Consider the following 15,638-nt stretch of genomic DNA (forward strand, 5'->3'; position numbering starts at 1 on the left):
TCTTCTCCCCAGCCACCAGAGTTCCTCTTCCTCCTCTTCTCCCCAGCCACCAGAGTTCCTCTTCCTCCTCTTCTCCCCAGCCACCAGAGTTCCTCTTCCTCTTCTTCTCCCCGGCCACCAGAGTTCCTCTTCCTCCTCTTCTCTCCGGCCACCAGAGTTCCTCTTCCTCCTCTTCTCCCCAGCCACCAGAGTTCCTCTTCCTCCTCTTCTCCCCAGCCACCAGAGTTCCTCTTCCTCCTCTTCTCCCCAGCCACCAGAGTTCCTCTTCCTCCTCTTCTCCCCAGCCACCAGAGTTCCTCTTCCTCCTCTTCTCCCCAGCCACCAGAGTTCCTCTTCCTCCTCTTCTCCCCAGCCACCAGAGTTCCTCTTCCTCCTCTTCTCCCCAGCCACCAGAGTTCCTCTTCCTCCTCTTCTCCCCAGCCACCAGAGTTCCTCTTCCTCCTCTTCTCCCCAGCCACCAGAGTTCCTCTTCCTCCTCTTCTCCCCAGCCACCAGAGTTCCTCTTCCTCCTCTTCTCCCCAGCCACCAGAGTTCCTCTTCCTCCTCTTCTCCCCAGCCACCAGAGTTCCTCTTCCTCCTCTTCTCCCCAGCCACCAGAGTTCCTCTTCCTCCTCTTCTCCCCAGCCACCAGAGTTCCTCTTCCTCCTCTTCTCCCCAGCCACCAGAGTTCCTCTTCCTCCTCTTCTCCCCAGCCACCAGAGTTCCTCTTCCTCCTCTTCTCCCCAGCCACCAGAGTTCCTCTTCCTCCTCTTCTCCCCAGCCACCAGAGTTCCTCTTCCTCCTCTTCTCCCCAGCCACCAGAGTTCCTCTTCCTCCTCTTCTCCCCAGCCACCAGAGTTCCTCTTCCTCCTCTTCTCCCCAGCCACCAGAGTTCCTCTTCCTCCTCTTCTCCCCAGCCACCAGAGTTCCTCTTCCTCCTCTTCTCCCCAGCCACCAGAGTTCCTCTTCCTCCTCTTCTCTCCAGCCACCAGAGTTCCTCTTCCTCTTCTTCTCCCCAGCCACCAGAGTTCCTCTTCCTCTTCTTCTCCCCAGCCACCAGAGTTCCTCTTCCTCTTCTTCTCCCCAGCCACCAGAGTTCCTCTTCCTCCTCTTCTCCCCAGCCACCAGAGTTCCTCTTCCTCCTCTTCTCCCCAGCCACCAGAGTTCCTCTTCCTCCTCTTCTCCCCAGCCACCAGAGTTCCTCTTCCTCTTCTTCTCCCCAGCCACCAGAGTTCCTCTTCCTCCTCTTCTCCCCAGCCACCAGAGTTCCTCTTCCTCCTCTTCTCCCCAGCCACCAGAGTTCCTCTTCCTCCTCTTCTCCCCAGCCACCAGAGTTCCTCTTCCTCCTCTTCTCCCCAGCCACCAGAGTTCCTCTTCCTCCTCTTCTCCCCAGCCACCAGAGTTCCTCTTCCTCCTCTTCTCCCCAGCCACCAGAGTTCCTCTTCCTCCTCTTCTCCCCAGCCACCAGAGTTCCTCTTCCTCCTCTTCTCCCCAGCCACCAGAGTTTCTCTTCCTCTTCTTCTCCCCAGCCACCAGAGTTCCTCTTCCTCCTCTTCTCCCCAGCCACCAGAGTTCCTCTTCCTCCTCTTCTCCCCAGCCACCAGAGTTCCTCTTCCTCCTCTTCTCCCCAGCCACCAGAGTTCCTCTTCCTCCTCTTCTCCCCAGCCACCAGAGTTCCTCTTCCTCCTCTTCTCCCCAGCCACCAGAGTTCCTCTTCCTCCTCTTCTCCCCAGCCACCAGAGTTCCTCTTCCTCTTCTTCTCTCCGGCCACCAGGTTTCAGGTAATCAGGTGATGAGTTGTGGCTCCCAGACCTGACTGGCCAGCTGGGGCCGACACTGAGTGATGGCAGGAGGGCCAACAGAAAGCTGACTGTCAAGACACAGACCACTAACAACGTGCTGCAGGGTCGGCCCTATCGGCTTCCACTTCTACAGGAGGGGTAGAAAGATGGAGGGAGAGGTAGGGGAAGGAGAGAGAGAGGGGGAGGGAGGAGAGAGGGGGGAGAGAGAGGGGGAGGAGAGAGACATATGGCTTTAGATTGGATCTCAAAGGGAATCACATTTCTATCCAAACTAGGATTAGTGTTTTATTATGGAATAATACTGTAGCTGAGAGACTAACCTCAGACCATCAGGTCATATATAGGCCCTATTCCCTATATAGTACACTACTGTTGACCAGGGCCCTATTCCCTATATAGAACACTACTGTTGACCAGGACCATATTCCCTATATAGTACACTACTGTTGACCAGGACCCTATTCCCTATATAGTACACTACTGTTGACCAGAGCCCTATTCCCTATATAGAACACTACTGTTGACCAGGACCCTATTCCCTATATAGTACACTACTGTTGACCAGAGCCCTATTCCCTATATAGAACACTACTGTTGACCAGGACCCTATTCCCTATATAGAGCACTACTGTTGACCAGAGCCCTATTCCCTATATAGTACACTACTGTTGACCAGAGCCCTATTCCCTATATAGAACACTACTATAGACCAGAGCCCTATTCCCTATATAGTACACTACTGTTGACCAGGGCCCTATTCCCTATATAGAACACTACTGTTGACCAGAGCCCTATTCCCTATATAGAACACTACTATAGACCAGAGCCCTATTCCCTATATAGTGGACCAGGACCCTATATAGAACACTACTGTTGACCAGGGCCCTATATAGTGCACTACTGTTGACCAGGGCCCTATTCCCTATATAGTACACTACTGTTGACCAGAGCCCTATTCCCTATATAGTACACTACTGTTGACCAGAGCCCTATTCCCTATATAGTACACTACTGTTGACCAGGGCCCTATTCCCTATATAGTACACTACTGTTGACCAGAGCCCTATTCCCTATATAGTGGACCAGGGCCCTATTCCCTATATAGAACACTACTGTTGACCAGGGCCCTATATAGAACACTACTGTTGACCAGAGCCCTATTCCCTATATAGAACACTACTGTTGACCAGGGCCCTATATAGTACACTACTGTTGACCAGGGCCCTATTCCCTATATAGTACACTACTATTGACCAGGGCCCTATTCCCTATATAGTACACTACTGTTGACCAGAGCCCTATTCCCTATATAGTGGACCAGGGCCCTATTCCCTATATAGTGGACCAGGACCCTATTCCCTATATAGAACACTACTTTAGACCAGGGCCCTATTCCCTATATAGTGCACTACTGTAGACCAGGGCCCTATTCCCTATATAGTACACTACTGTTGACCAGGGCCCTATTCCCTATATAGTACACTACTGTTGACCAGGGCCCTATTCCCTATATAGTGCACTACTGTTGACCAGGACCCTATATAGAACACTACTTTAGACCAGGGCCCTATTCCCTATATAGTACACTACTGTTGACCAGGGCCCTATTCCCTATATAGTGCACTACTGTTGACCAGAGCCCTATTCCCTATATAGTACACTACTGTTGACCAGGGCCCTATTCCCTATATAGTACACTACTGTTGACCAGGGCCCTATTCCCTATATAGTGCACTACTGTTGACCACAGCCCTATTCCCTATATAGAACACTACTGTTGACTAGGGCCCTATTCCCTATATAGTACACTACTGTTGACCAGGACCCTATATAGAACACTACTGTTGACCAGGGCCCTATTCCCTATATAGTACACTACTGTTGACTAGGGCCCTATTCCCTATATAGTACACTACTTTAGGCCAGAGCCCTATTCCCTATATAGTACACTACTTTAGGCCAGAGCCCTATTCCCTATATAGTACACTACTTTAGGCCAGAGCCCAGTATTTAACCTTTTATTTAACGAGGCAAGTCAGGTAAGAACAAATTGTCATTTACAATGACGGCCAAACCCAGATGATGCTGGGACAATTGTGCACCGCCCTATGGGACTCCCAATCACGGCTGGATGTGATACAGCCAGGATTCGAACCAGGGTGTATGTAGTGACGCCTCTAGCACTGAGATGCAGGGCCTTAGACCGCTGCGCCGCTCGGGAGCCAGTATTATGGGAAGACTGACGGGACCGTAGGGAGAGGAGAGGCTGGTCCACGTCCCATTCACACCTGTCTGTCTGTCTCCGTCTGTCTCACCTGTCTGTCTGTCTCACCTGTCTGTCTCCGTCTGTCTCACCTGTCTGTCTGTCTGTCTGACCTGTCTGTCTGTCTGTCTGACCTGTCTGTCTGTCTGTCTGACCTGTCTGTCTGTCTGTCTGACCTGTCTGTCTGTCTGTCTGACCTGTCTGTCTGTCTGTCTGACCTGTCTGTCTGTCTGTCTGACCTGTCTGTCTGTCTGTCTGACCTGTCTGTCTGTCTGTCTGACCTGTCTGTCTGTCTGTCTGACCTGTCTGTCTGTCTGTCTGACCTGTCTGTCTGTCTGTCTGACCTGTCTGTCTGTCTGTCTGACCTGTCTGTCTGTCTGTCTGACCTGTCTGTCTGTCTGTCTGACCTGTCTGTCTGTCTGTCTGTCTATCTCGTCTGTCTGTCTATCTCGTCTGTCTGTCTATCTCGTCTGTCTGTCTATCTCGTCTGTCTGTCTATCTCGTCTGTCTGTCTATCTCGTCTGTCTGTCTATCTCGTCTGTCTGTCTATCTCGTCTGTCTGTCTATCTCGTCTGTCTGTCTATCTCGTCTGTCTGTCTATCTCGTCTGTCTGTCTATCTCGTCTGTCTGTCTATCTCGTCTGTCTGTCTATCTCGTCTGTCTGTCTATCTCGTCTGTCTGTCTATCTCGTCTGTCTGTCTATCTCGTCTGTCTGTCTATCTCGTCTGTCTGTCTATCTCGTCTGTCTGTCTGTCTCGTCTGTCTGTCTGTCTCGTCTGTCTGTCTGTCTGTCTGTCTGTCTCACCTGTCTGTCTGTCTGTCTGTCTGTCTCACCTGTCTGACCTGTCTGTCTATCTCACCTGCCTGTCTGTCTGTCTGTCTGTCTATCTCACCTGCCTGTCTGTCTGTCTGACCTGTCTGTCGCTCTCACCTGTCTGTCTATCTCACCTGCCTGTCTGACCTGTCTGTCTATCTCACCTGTCGGGGCTCTTTCATGTTGCAGGGTTCCGTCTTGACCTTTGACCCGGCAGTGAAAGCTGTGATTGCCAGACAGATGTCCTGCTGGCGTAGAAGAGGCTCCACCAGCTGCCACCTCTGTATAAGAGAGACACAGACAGAGACAGACAGAGAGACAGAGAGACACACAGACAGAGAGACAGAGAGACACACAGACAGAGAGACAGATAGACAGAGACACAGACAGAGAGACAGAGACAGAGATGGGGTTAGTAGTGACTTTGACAGATAGCAACAATCAGAGTGCATCCCATAGCAACAGTCATAGTGCATCCCATAGCAACAGTCATAGTGCATCCCATAGCAACAGGGCAGTGGGCTAAATCATTCATGCTCTTCCTTGCACCCATGGATACACACAGCTCTCACAAACATACAGGAAAAATAACAAACACACACACAATTATAAGCACCCCCAAATTATTGTTATTATTATTATTATTATTATTATTATTACTACTACTACACACACTAACACTCTCATAACCACTATCTCCCCCTAGTGGTGGGTGATGGTACTGACCTGTGACTGTGGCCTCATAGCTCCAGAGCTTCTACTACACTCTGCCAGACCCAGGCTGTCTGAACCAAGGCTCTCCAGACACAGTCCTCCCTGTCTCAACACACTGGACACTGCATCCTGCTCCGGGATCCTGGGAGACACAAGAGGTGAGAGAGAAAGGGAGAGAGAGAGACGTGAGAGATGAGAGGTGAGAGAGAAAGGGAGAGGGAGGTGAGAGAGAGAGGAACAGGAGGTAGGAAGAGAGAGAGAGGAACGGGAGGTAAGGGAGAGAGAGAGGAACGGGAGGTAATGGAGAGAGAGAGGAACAGGAGGTAATGGAGAGAGAGAGGAACAGGAGGTAAGGAAGAGAGAGAGGAACAGGAGGTAGGAAGAGAGAGAGGAACGGGAGGTAGGAAGAGAGAGAGGAACAGGAGGTAGGAAGAGAGAGAGGAACGGGAGGTAAGGGAGAGAGAGAGGAACAGGAGGTAGGAAGAGAGAGAGGACCAGGAGGTAGGAAGAGAGAGAGGAACAGGAGGTAAGGGAGAGAGAGAGGAACAGGAGGTAGGAAGAGAGAGAGGAACAGGAGGTAGGAAGAGAGAGAGGAACAGGAGGTAGGAAGAGAGAGAGAGGAACAGGAGGTAGGAAGAGAGAGAGGAACAGGAGGTAATGGAGAGAGAGAGGAACAGGAGGTAGGAAGAGAGAGGAACAGGAGGTAGGAAGAGAGAGAGGAACAGGAGGTAGGAAGAGAGAGAGGAACAGGAGGTAGAAGAGAGAGAGAGGAACAGGAGGTAGGGAGAGAGAGAGAGGAACAGGAGGTAATGGAGAGAGAGAGGAACGGGAGGTAATGGAGAGAGAGAGGAACAGGAGGTAATGGAGAGAGAGAGGAACGGGAGGTAATGGAGAGAGAGAGGAACAGGAGGTAATGGAGAGAGAGGAACAGGAGGTAGGAAGAGAGAGAGGAACAGGAGGTAGGAAGAGAGAGAGAGGAACAGGAGGTAATGGAGAGAGAGAGGAACAGGAGGTAATGGAGAGAGAGGAACAGGAGGTAGGAAGAGAGAGAGGACCAGGAGGTAGGAAGAGAGAGAGGAACAGGAGGTAGGAAGAGAGAGAGGTACAGGAGGTAGGAAGAGAGAGAGGAACAGGAGGTAGGAAGAGAGAGAGGAACAGGAGGTAGGAAGAGAGAGAGGAACAGGAGTTAGAAGAGATAGAGGAACAGGAGGTAAGGGAGAGAGAGAGAGGAACAGGAGGTAATGGAGAGAGAGAGGAACAGGAGTTAGAAGAGATAGAGGACCAGGAGGTAGGAAGAGAGAGAGGACCAGGAGGTAATGGAGAGAGAGAGGAACGGGAGGTAAGGGAGAGAGAGAGGAACAGGAGGTAAGGGAGAGAGAGGAACAGGAGGTAAGGGAGAGAGAGGAACAGGAGGTAGGAAGAGAGAGAGGAACAGGAGGTAGGAAGAGAGAGAGGAACAGGAGGTAGGAAGAGAGAGAGGTACAGGAGGTAGGAAGAGAGAGAGGAACAGGAGGTAGGAAGAGAGAGAGGAACAGGAGGTAGGAAGAGAGAGAGGAACAGGAGTTAGAAGAGATAGAGGAACAGGAGGTAGGAAGAGAGAGAGAGGAACAGGAGGTAATGGAGAGAGAGAGGAACAGGAGGTAGGAAGAGAGAGAGGAACAGGAGGTAGGAAGAGAGAGAGGAACAGGAGTTAGAAGAAATAGAGGAACAGGAGGTAGGAAGAGAGAGAGGAACAGGAGTTAGAAGAGATAGAGGAACAGGAGGTAAGGGAGAGAGAGAGAGGAACAGGAGGTAATGGAGAGAGAGAGGAACAGGAGTTAGAAGAGATAGAGGACCAGGAGGTAGGAAGAGAGAGAGGACCAGGAGGTAATGGAGAGAGAGAGGAACGGGAGGTAAGGGAGAGAGAGAGGAACAGGAGGTAAGGGAGAGAGAGGAACAGGAGGTAAGGGAGAGAGAGGAACAGGAGGTAAGGGAGAGAGAGGAACAGGAGGTAGGAAGAGAGAGAGGAACAGGAGGTAGGAAGAGAGAGAGGAACAGGAGGTAAGGGAGAGAGAGGAACAGGAGGTAAGGGAGAGAGAGGAACAGGAGGTAGGAAGAGAGAGAGGAACAGGAGGTAAGGGAGAGAGAGGAACAGGAGGTAAGGGAGAGAGAGGAACAGGAGGTAAGGGAGAGAGAGAGGAACAGGAGGTAAGGGAGAGAGAGGAACAGGAGGTAAGGGAGAGAGAGGAACAGGATGTAGGAAGAGAGAGAGGAACAGGAGGTAAGACATCATACTGTGAAACAGTAGAATGCAGGTGAACCCAGTTGATATATAACATATTGATAATCGTCTACCCTCTACTAGTGTGCTGGCTATACTGTTATACAGAACAACTGGGTGGTTAGTGTGTAGTATATGTGTCCCAAATCTCTCCTTTCTCCCAAAGTGTGCACTTGTTCACTTCTCTTCACAAAAGGAAATGACAGTTAAATGGAAACTCCCTCTAGCCTATGCCTACCCACCCATCCCAATGCTTTAACATTTGTGGGGAGTAGTGAACGAGTGCACACTTCAGGAGTAAGGAGAGGTTATTGGGACGCAACCAGAGACTCCTCTCACCTTAGCTCAGGGTAAACGTTTTCCATATACCAATGGAAGGACTTGCAGTTCAGCTTGTGTCGTAGAGTCAGCCGGTCTGCAATGCTACAGGAAGGAATGGGAAGGGGAGAGGGGAAGGGGAGAAGGAGAGGGGAAGGGGAGAGGGGAAGGGGAGAAGGGGAGAGGGGAAGGGGAGAAGGGGAGAGGGAAGGGGAGAAGGGGAGAGGGAAGGGGAGAAGGGGAGAGGGAAGGGGAGAGGGAAGGGGGAAGGGGAGAGGGAAGGGGAGAAGGAAGGGGGAAGGAATGGGAAGGGGAGAGGGGAAGGGGAGAAGGAGAGGGGAAGGGGAGAAGGAAGGGGAGAAGGAAGGGGGAAGGGGAGAGGGAAGGGGAGAAGGAAGGGGGAAGGGGAGAAGGAGAGGGGAAGGGGAGAGGGGAAAGGGGAGAGGGGAAAGGGGAGAGGGAAGGGGAGAAGGGGAGAGGGAAGGGGAGAGGGGAAGGGGAGAAGGGGAGAGGGAAGGGGAGAGGGGAAAGGGGAGAGGGGAAAGGGGAGAGGGAAGGGGAGAAGGAAGGGGAGAAGGAAGGGGGAAGGGGAGAGGGGAAGGGGAGAAGGGGAGAGGGAAGGGGAGAAGGAAGGGGGAAGGGGAGAGGGAAGGGGAGAAGGGGAGAGGGAAGGGGGAAGGGGAGAGGGGAAGGGGAGAAGGAGAGGGGAAGGGGAGAAGGAGAGGGGAAGGGGAGAGGGGAAGGGGAGAGGGGAAGGGGAGAAGGGGAGAGGGGAAGGGGAGAAGGAGAGGGGAAGGGGAGAAGGAGAGGGGAAGGGGAGAAGGAGAGGGGAAGGAGGGAGGGAAGGGGAGAGGGGAAGGGGAGAAGGGGAGAGGGGAAGGGGAGAAGGAGAGGGGAAGGGGAGAGGGAAGGGGAGAAGGGGAGAGGGAAGGGGGAAGGGGAGAGGGAAGGGGAGAAGGAGAGGGGAAGGGGAGAGGGAAGGGGGAAGGGGAGAGGGAAGGGGGAAGGAGAGAGGGAAGGGGGAAGGGGAGAAGGAAGGGGGAAGGGGAGAGGGAAGGGGGAAGGGGAGAGGGAAGGGGGAAGGGGAGAGGGAAGGGGGAAGGGGAGAGGGAAGGGGGAAGGGGAGAAGGAAGGGGGAAGGGGAGAAGGAAGGGGGAAGGGGAGAGGGAAGGGGGAAGGGGAGAAGGAAGGGGGAAGGGGAGAAGGAAGGGGAGAAGGGGAGAGGGGAAGGGGAGAAGGGGAGAGGGGAAGGGGAGAAGGAAGGGGGAAGGGGAGAGGGGAAGGGGAGAAGGGGAGAGGGGAAGGGGAGAAGGAAGGGGGAAGGGGAGAGGGAAGGGGGAAGGGGAGAGGGGGAGAAGGAGAGGGGAAGGGGAGAGGGAAGGGGGAAGGGGAGAGGGGAAGGGGAGAAGGAGAGGGGAAGGGGAGAGGGAAGGGGGAAGGGGAGAGGGAAGGGGGAAGGGGAGAGGGAAGGGGGAAGGGGAGAAGGGGAGAAGGAGAGGGGAAGGGGAGAGGGAAGGGGGAAGGGGAGAAGGGGAGAAGGAGAGGGGAAGGGGAGAGGGAAGGGGGAAGGGGAGAGGGGAAGGGGAGAGGGAAGGGGGAAGGGGAGAAGGGGAGAGGGGAAGGGGAGAGGGGAAAGGGGAGAGGGGAAAGGGGAGAGGGAAGGGGAGAAGGGGAGAGGGAAGGGGAGAGGGGAAGGGGAGAAGGGGAGAGGGAAGGGGAGAGGGGAAAGGGGAGAGGGGAAAGGGGAGAGGGGAAAGGGGAGAGGGAAGGGGAGAAGGAAGGGGGAAGGGGAGAGGGGAAGGGGAGAAGGGGAGAGGGAAGGGGAGAAGGAAGGGGGAAGGGGAGAGGGAAGGGGAGAAGGGAAGGGGAGAAGGAGAGGGGAAGGGGAGAAGGAGAGGGGAAGGGGAGAGGGGAAGGGGAGAGGGGAAGGGGAGAGGGGAAGGGGAGAGGGGAAGGGGAGAAGGGGAGAGGGGAAGGGGAGAAGGAGAGGGGAAGGGGAGAAGGAGAGGGGAAGGGGAGAGGGAAGGGGAGAGGGGAAGGGGAGAAGGGGAGAGGGGAAGGGGAGAAGGAGAGGGGAAGGGGAGAAGGAGAGGGGAAGGGGAGAAGGAGAGGGGAAGGGGAGAGGGAAGGGGGAAGGGGAGAGGGAAGGGGGAAGGAGAGGGGAAGGGGAGAGGGAGAGGGGAAGGGGAGAGGGAAGGGGGAAGGGGAGAGGGGAAGGGGAGAAGGGGAGAGGGGAAGGGGAGAAGGAGAGGGGAAGGGGAGAAGGAGAGGGGAAGGGGAGAGGGAAGGGGGAAGGGGAGAGGGGAAGGGGAGAAGGGGAGAGGGGAAGGGGAGAAGGAGAGGGGAAGGGGAGAAGGAGAGGGGAAGGGGAGAGGGAAGGGGGAAGGGGAGAGGGAAGGGGGAAGGAGAGGGGAAGGGGAGAAGGAAGGGGGAAGGAATGGGAAGGGGAGAAGGGAAGGGGAGAGGGAAGGGGGAGAGGGGGAAGGAATGGGAAGGGGAGAGGGAAGGGGGAGAGGGGGAAGGAATGGGAAGGGGAGAGGGGAGGGGACAGGGAAGGGGGAGAGGGGGAAGGGGACAGGGAAGGGGGAGAGGGGGAAGGGGAGAGAGGGGGAAGGGGAGAGGGAAGGGGAGAGGGAGAGGGAAGGGAAGGGGACAGGGAAGGGGGAGGGGAGAGGGGGAAGGGGAGAGAGGGGGAAAGGGAGAGAGGTGGAAAGGGAGAGGGAAGGGGAGAGGGAGAGGGAAGGGGAGAGGGAAGGGGAGAGGGAAGGGGAGAGGGAAGAGGGAGAGGGAAGAGGGAGAGGGAAGAGGGAGAGGGAAGAGGGAGAGGGAGAGGGAAGGGAAGGGGACAGGGAAGGGGGAGGGGAGAGGGGGAAGGGGAGAGAGGGGGAAAGGGAGAGAGGTGGAAAGGGAGAGGGAAGGGGAGAGGGAGAGGGAAGGGGAGAGGGAAGGGGAGAGGGAAGGGGAGAGGGAAGAGGGAGAGGGAAGAGGGAGAGGGAAGAGGGAGAGGGAAGAGGGAGAGGGAAGAGGGAGAGGGAGAGGGAAGGGAAGGGGACAGGGAAGGGGGAGGGGAGAGGGGGAAGGGGAGAGAGGGGGAAAGGGAGAGAGGTGGAAAGGGAGAGGGAAGGGAGAGAAAAATATGGCAGTTTTTTCCATTTCCTGAAAAGGTTCTGTTTTGGAGATGAGGTTTTTCATCCAACAGCAAAGATATGAATAGTGTTGGTTAGAAGGTACCAGAGAGGACTACTAACCTGCCAAAGGCCCTTCCCTGGGCTGAGGGCCTTGCTGAGTAGTAGTACTGTTTATATTCATCCATCCAGACCTCCGCTGCCCGACGCGTGTTCCTGACCCCCCACACACACACACACACACACACACACACACACACACACACACACACACACACACACACACACACACACACACACCTAGTTAGGTAGGATAATAACACAGTTCAATCGTTCCTTCCTCTCTGTAATGACAGGAGCCCAGACATTTCAGTTTTCAGCTCTGAACTATCTCACCTGATCCACCAAGGGTTTGAGGATTAGTTGACTAGTTGAATCAGGTATGCTAGTTCTGGAATAGTTAAAATACATGTCCCCGAGAGGAGGGTCCCCGAGAGGAGGGTCCCCGAGAGGCTGGGAGTCCCCGAGAGGAGGGTCCCCGAGAGGAGGGTCCCCGAGAGGAGGGTCCCGAGAGGCTGGGAGTCCCTGAGAGGAGGCTCCCCGAGAGGCTGGGAGTCCCTGAGAGGAGGCTCCCCGAGAGGCTGGGAGTCCCTGAGAGGAGGCTCCCCGAGAGGCTGGGAGTCCCTGAGAGGAGGCTCCCCGAGAGGCTGGGAGTCCCTGAGAGGAGGCTCCCCGAGAGGCTGGGAGTCCCTGAGAAGACGGTCCCCGAGAGGAGGTTTGAAACGGATGGGAGTCCCCAAGAAGAAGTTTGGAAGGCTGGGAGTCCCAGAGAAGAGGTTTGAAAAAGGCAGGACTAGAGTGTGTGTCTATGGTTGTGTGTGTGTGTGTCAGTATGTGTGCATCTGTAGAGTGGATATCAGAGCGACCCAGCCAAGCTCACTTACTTGATGTATGTGAGAGCGTTGCCTTCTGGGAAGTCGTAGGGATGTCGCTTCCTGAAGACGTGTCCAACCCTGCTGCAGGGCAGAATCTCCAGACTCCCACCACACATCCACACCCTGAACGACAGCTCTGGGAAGGAGAGATGTATGAGTTAAGGTAATATGTTAATATAGACATGTTTATATAGGGGAGATAATACCCCCACACACACACACACACACACACACACACACACACACACACACACACACACACAGAGTCTGGTCTTCAACCAGAGTTAGCAGTATAGTTTTCATTATCCGAGTTAACCTGCTACAGAGCAAAATGCAGCAGACACCAGCTGGTCCAATCACATCATCAGTCACCAGCTGGTCGTCCAATCACATCATCAGTCACCAGCTGGTCCAATCACATCATCAGTCACCAGCTGGTCCAATCACATCATCAGTCACCAGCTGGTCCAATCACATCATCAGTCACCAGCTGGTCCAATCACATCATCAGTCACCAGCTGGTCCAATCACATCATCAGTCACCAGCTGGTCCAATCACATCATCAGTCAACAGCTGGTCCAGTCACATCGTCAGTCACCAGCTGGTCCAATCACATCATCAGTCAACAGCTGGTCCAATCACATCATCAGTCAACAGCTGGTCCAGTCACATCGTCAGTCAACAGCTGGTCCAATCACATCATCAGTCACCATCTGGTCCAATCACATCATCAGTCAACAGCTGGTCCAATCACATCATCAATCACCAGCTGGTCCAATCACATCATCAGTCACCAGCTGGTCCAATCACATCATCAGTCACCAGCTGGTCCAATCACATCATCAATCAACAGCTGGTCCAATCACATCATCAGTCACCATCTGGTCCAATCACATCATCAGTCAACAGCTGGTCCAATCACATCATCAATCACCAGCTGGTCCAATCACATCATCAGTCACCAGCTGGTCCAATCACATCATCAGTCAACAGCTGGTCCAGTCACATCGTCAGTCACCAGCTGGTCCAATCACATCATCAGTCAACAGCTGGTCCAATCACATCATCAGTCAACAGCTGGTCCAGTCACATCGTCAGTCACCAGCTGGTCCAATCACATCATCAGTCAACAGCTGGTCCAATCACATCATCAGTCACCATCTGGTCCAATCACATCATCAGTCAACAGCTGGTCCAATCACATCATCAATCACCAGCTGGTCCAATCACATCATCAGTCACCAGCTGGTCCAATCACATCATCAGTCACCAGCTGGTCCAATCACATCATCAATCAACAGCTGGTCCAATCACATCATCAGTCACCATCTGGTCCAATCACATCATCAGTCAACAGCTGGTCCAATCACATCATCAGTCACCAGCTGGTCCAATCACATCATCAATCAGTTAGATTCAGTAGGTGGCGATAATGTTTGAATGGTCTGCTGTCCTACCTAAAGCCATATGCCAGTCATGTTAATGGGCCAGATGGTGTTATGAAATAGGGATTGGATTGGAGTGAGTGAGTGAGTGAGTGAGTGAGTGATTGAGTGAGTGAGTGAGTGGAGTGTGTGAACTCACCAAAGTTCTCTCCTCCCCAGATGTCCATGTGAGTGTCGTATTGCCCCAGGTGGTTGAACCAGCTCTTGTCCATCACAAAGATCCCTCCTGCAATCACTGGAGTTCTACAGCAGAGAACACAGAGGACAGACTGGTACACAGTGGAGACTGGAGGTAGGCTCAGCAGGACAGACTGGTACACAGTGGAGACTGGAGGTAGGCTCAGCAGGACAGACTGGTACACAGTGGAGACTGGAGGTAGGCTCAGCAGGACAGACTGGTACACAGTGGAGACTGGAGGTAGGCTCAGCAGGACAGACTGTCACACAGTGGAGACTGGAGGTAGGCTCAGCAGGACAGACTGTCACACAGTGGAGACTGGAGGTAGGCTCAGCAGGACAGACTGTCACACAGTGGAGACTGGAGGTAGGCTCAGCAGGACAGACTGTCTGATACACACAGTGGAGACTGGAGGTAGGCTCAGCAGGACAGACTGTCACACAGTGGAGACTGGAGGTAGGCTCAGCAGGACAGACTGTCACACAGTGGAGACTGGAGGTAGGCTCAGCAGGACAGACTGTCACACAGTGGAGACTGGAGGTAGGCTCAGCAGGACAGACTGTCTGATACACACAGTGGAGACTGGAGGTAGGCTCAGCAGGACAGACTGTCACACAGTGGAGACTGGAGGTAGGCTCAGCAGGACAGACTGTCACACAGTGGAGACTGGAGGTAGGCTCAGCAGGACAGACTGTCACACAGTGGAGACTGGAGGTAGGCTCAGCAGGACAGACTGTCACACAGTGGAGACTGGAGGTAGGCTCAGCAGGACAGACTGTCACACAGTGGAGACTGGAGGTAGGCTCAGCAGGACAGACTGTCACACAGTGGAGACTGGAGGTAGGCTCAGCAGGACAGACTGGTACACACAGTGGAGACTGGAGGTAGGCTCAGCAGGACAGACTGTCACACAGTGGAGACAGGAGGTAGGCTCAGCAGGACCACATCAACATAACTAGCTACCTGATAGGCAGTGTGGGGACCACATAAACATAACTACTGTAGCTACCTGATAGACAGTGTGGAGACCACATCAACATAACTAGCTACCTGATAGGCAGTGTGGAGACCACATCAACATAACTAGCTACCTGGTAGGCAGTGTGGAGACCACATCAACATAACTAGCTACCTGATAGGCAGTGTGGGGACCACATCAACATACCTACTGTAGCTACCTGATAGGCAGTGTGGGGACCACATCAACATAACTAGCTACCTGATAGACAGTGTGGGGACCACATCAATATAACTAGCTACCTGATAGACAGTGTGGGGACCACATCAATATAACTAGCTACCTGATAGGCAGTGTGGAGACCACATCAACATAACTAGCTACCTGATAGGCAGTGTGGGGACCACATCAACATAACTACTGTAGCTACCTGATAGACAGTGTGGGGACCACATCAACACAACTACTGTAGCTACCTGATAGGCAGTGTGGGGACCACATCAACATAACTACTGTAGCTACCCGATAGGCAGTGAGGGGACCACATCAACATAACTAGCTACCTGATAGGCAGTGTGGGGACCACATCAACATAACTAGCTACCTGATAGGCAGTGTGGGGACCACATCAACATAACTACTGTAGCTACCTGATAGGCAGTGTGGGGACCACATCAATATAACTAGCTACCTGATAGGCAGTGTGGAGACCACATCAACATAACTAGCTACCTGATAGGCAGTGTGGAGACCACATCAACATAACTAGCTACCTGATAGGCAGTGTGGGGACCACATCAACATAACTACTGTAGCTACCTGATAGGCAGTGTGGGGACCACATCA

General features: G+C 53.8%; 1 protein-coding gene across 1 annotated transcript in view; it reads right to left on the reverse strand.

The window, feature by feature from the left end:
* Positions 1-1,663: 1,663 nt before the first annotated feature.
* LOC129813291 (polypeptide N-acetylgalactosaminyltransferase 16-like) overlaps positions 1,664-15,638 on the reverse strand; it is a 64,302-nt gene continuing 50,327 nt past the window's right edge. The window contains exons 9-15 of the mRNA XM_055865624.1: positions 13,796-13,899; positions 12,220-12,346; positions 11,399-11,491; positions 8,172-8,255; positions 5,585-5,714; positions 5,023-5,139; positions 1,664-1,908 (exon numbers count right to left, since the gene is read on the reverse strand). Of these exons, the coding sequence (XP_055721599.1) occupies positions 1,765-1,908; positions 5,023-5,139; positions 5,585-5,714; positions 8,172-8,255; positions 11,399-11,491; positions 12,220-12,346; positions 13,796-13,899 (799 nt within the window). The 3' untranslated portion in view covers positions 1,664-1,764. The remainder of the gene's footprint in view (positions 1,909-5,022; positions 5,140-5,584; positions 5,715-8,171; positions 8,256-11,398; positions 11,492-12,219; positions 12,347-13,795; positions 13,900-15,638) is intronic.

Source organism: Salvelinus fontinalis, chromosome 16 (genome assembly GCF_029448725.1).
Source record: "Salvelinus fontinalis isolate EN_2023a chromosome 16, ASM2944872v1, whole genome shotgun sequence".
NCBI lineage: Eukaryota > Metazoa > Chordata > Actinopteri > Salmoniformes > Salmonidae > Salvelinus > Salvelinus fontinalis.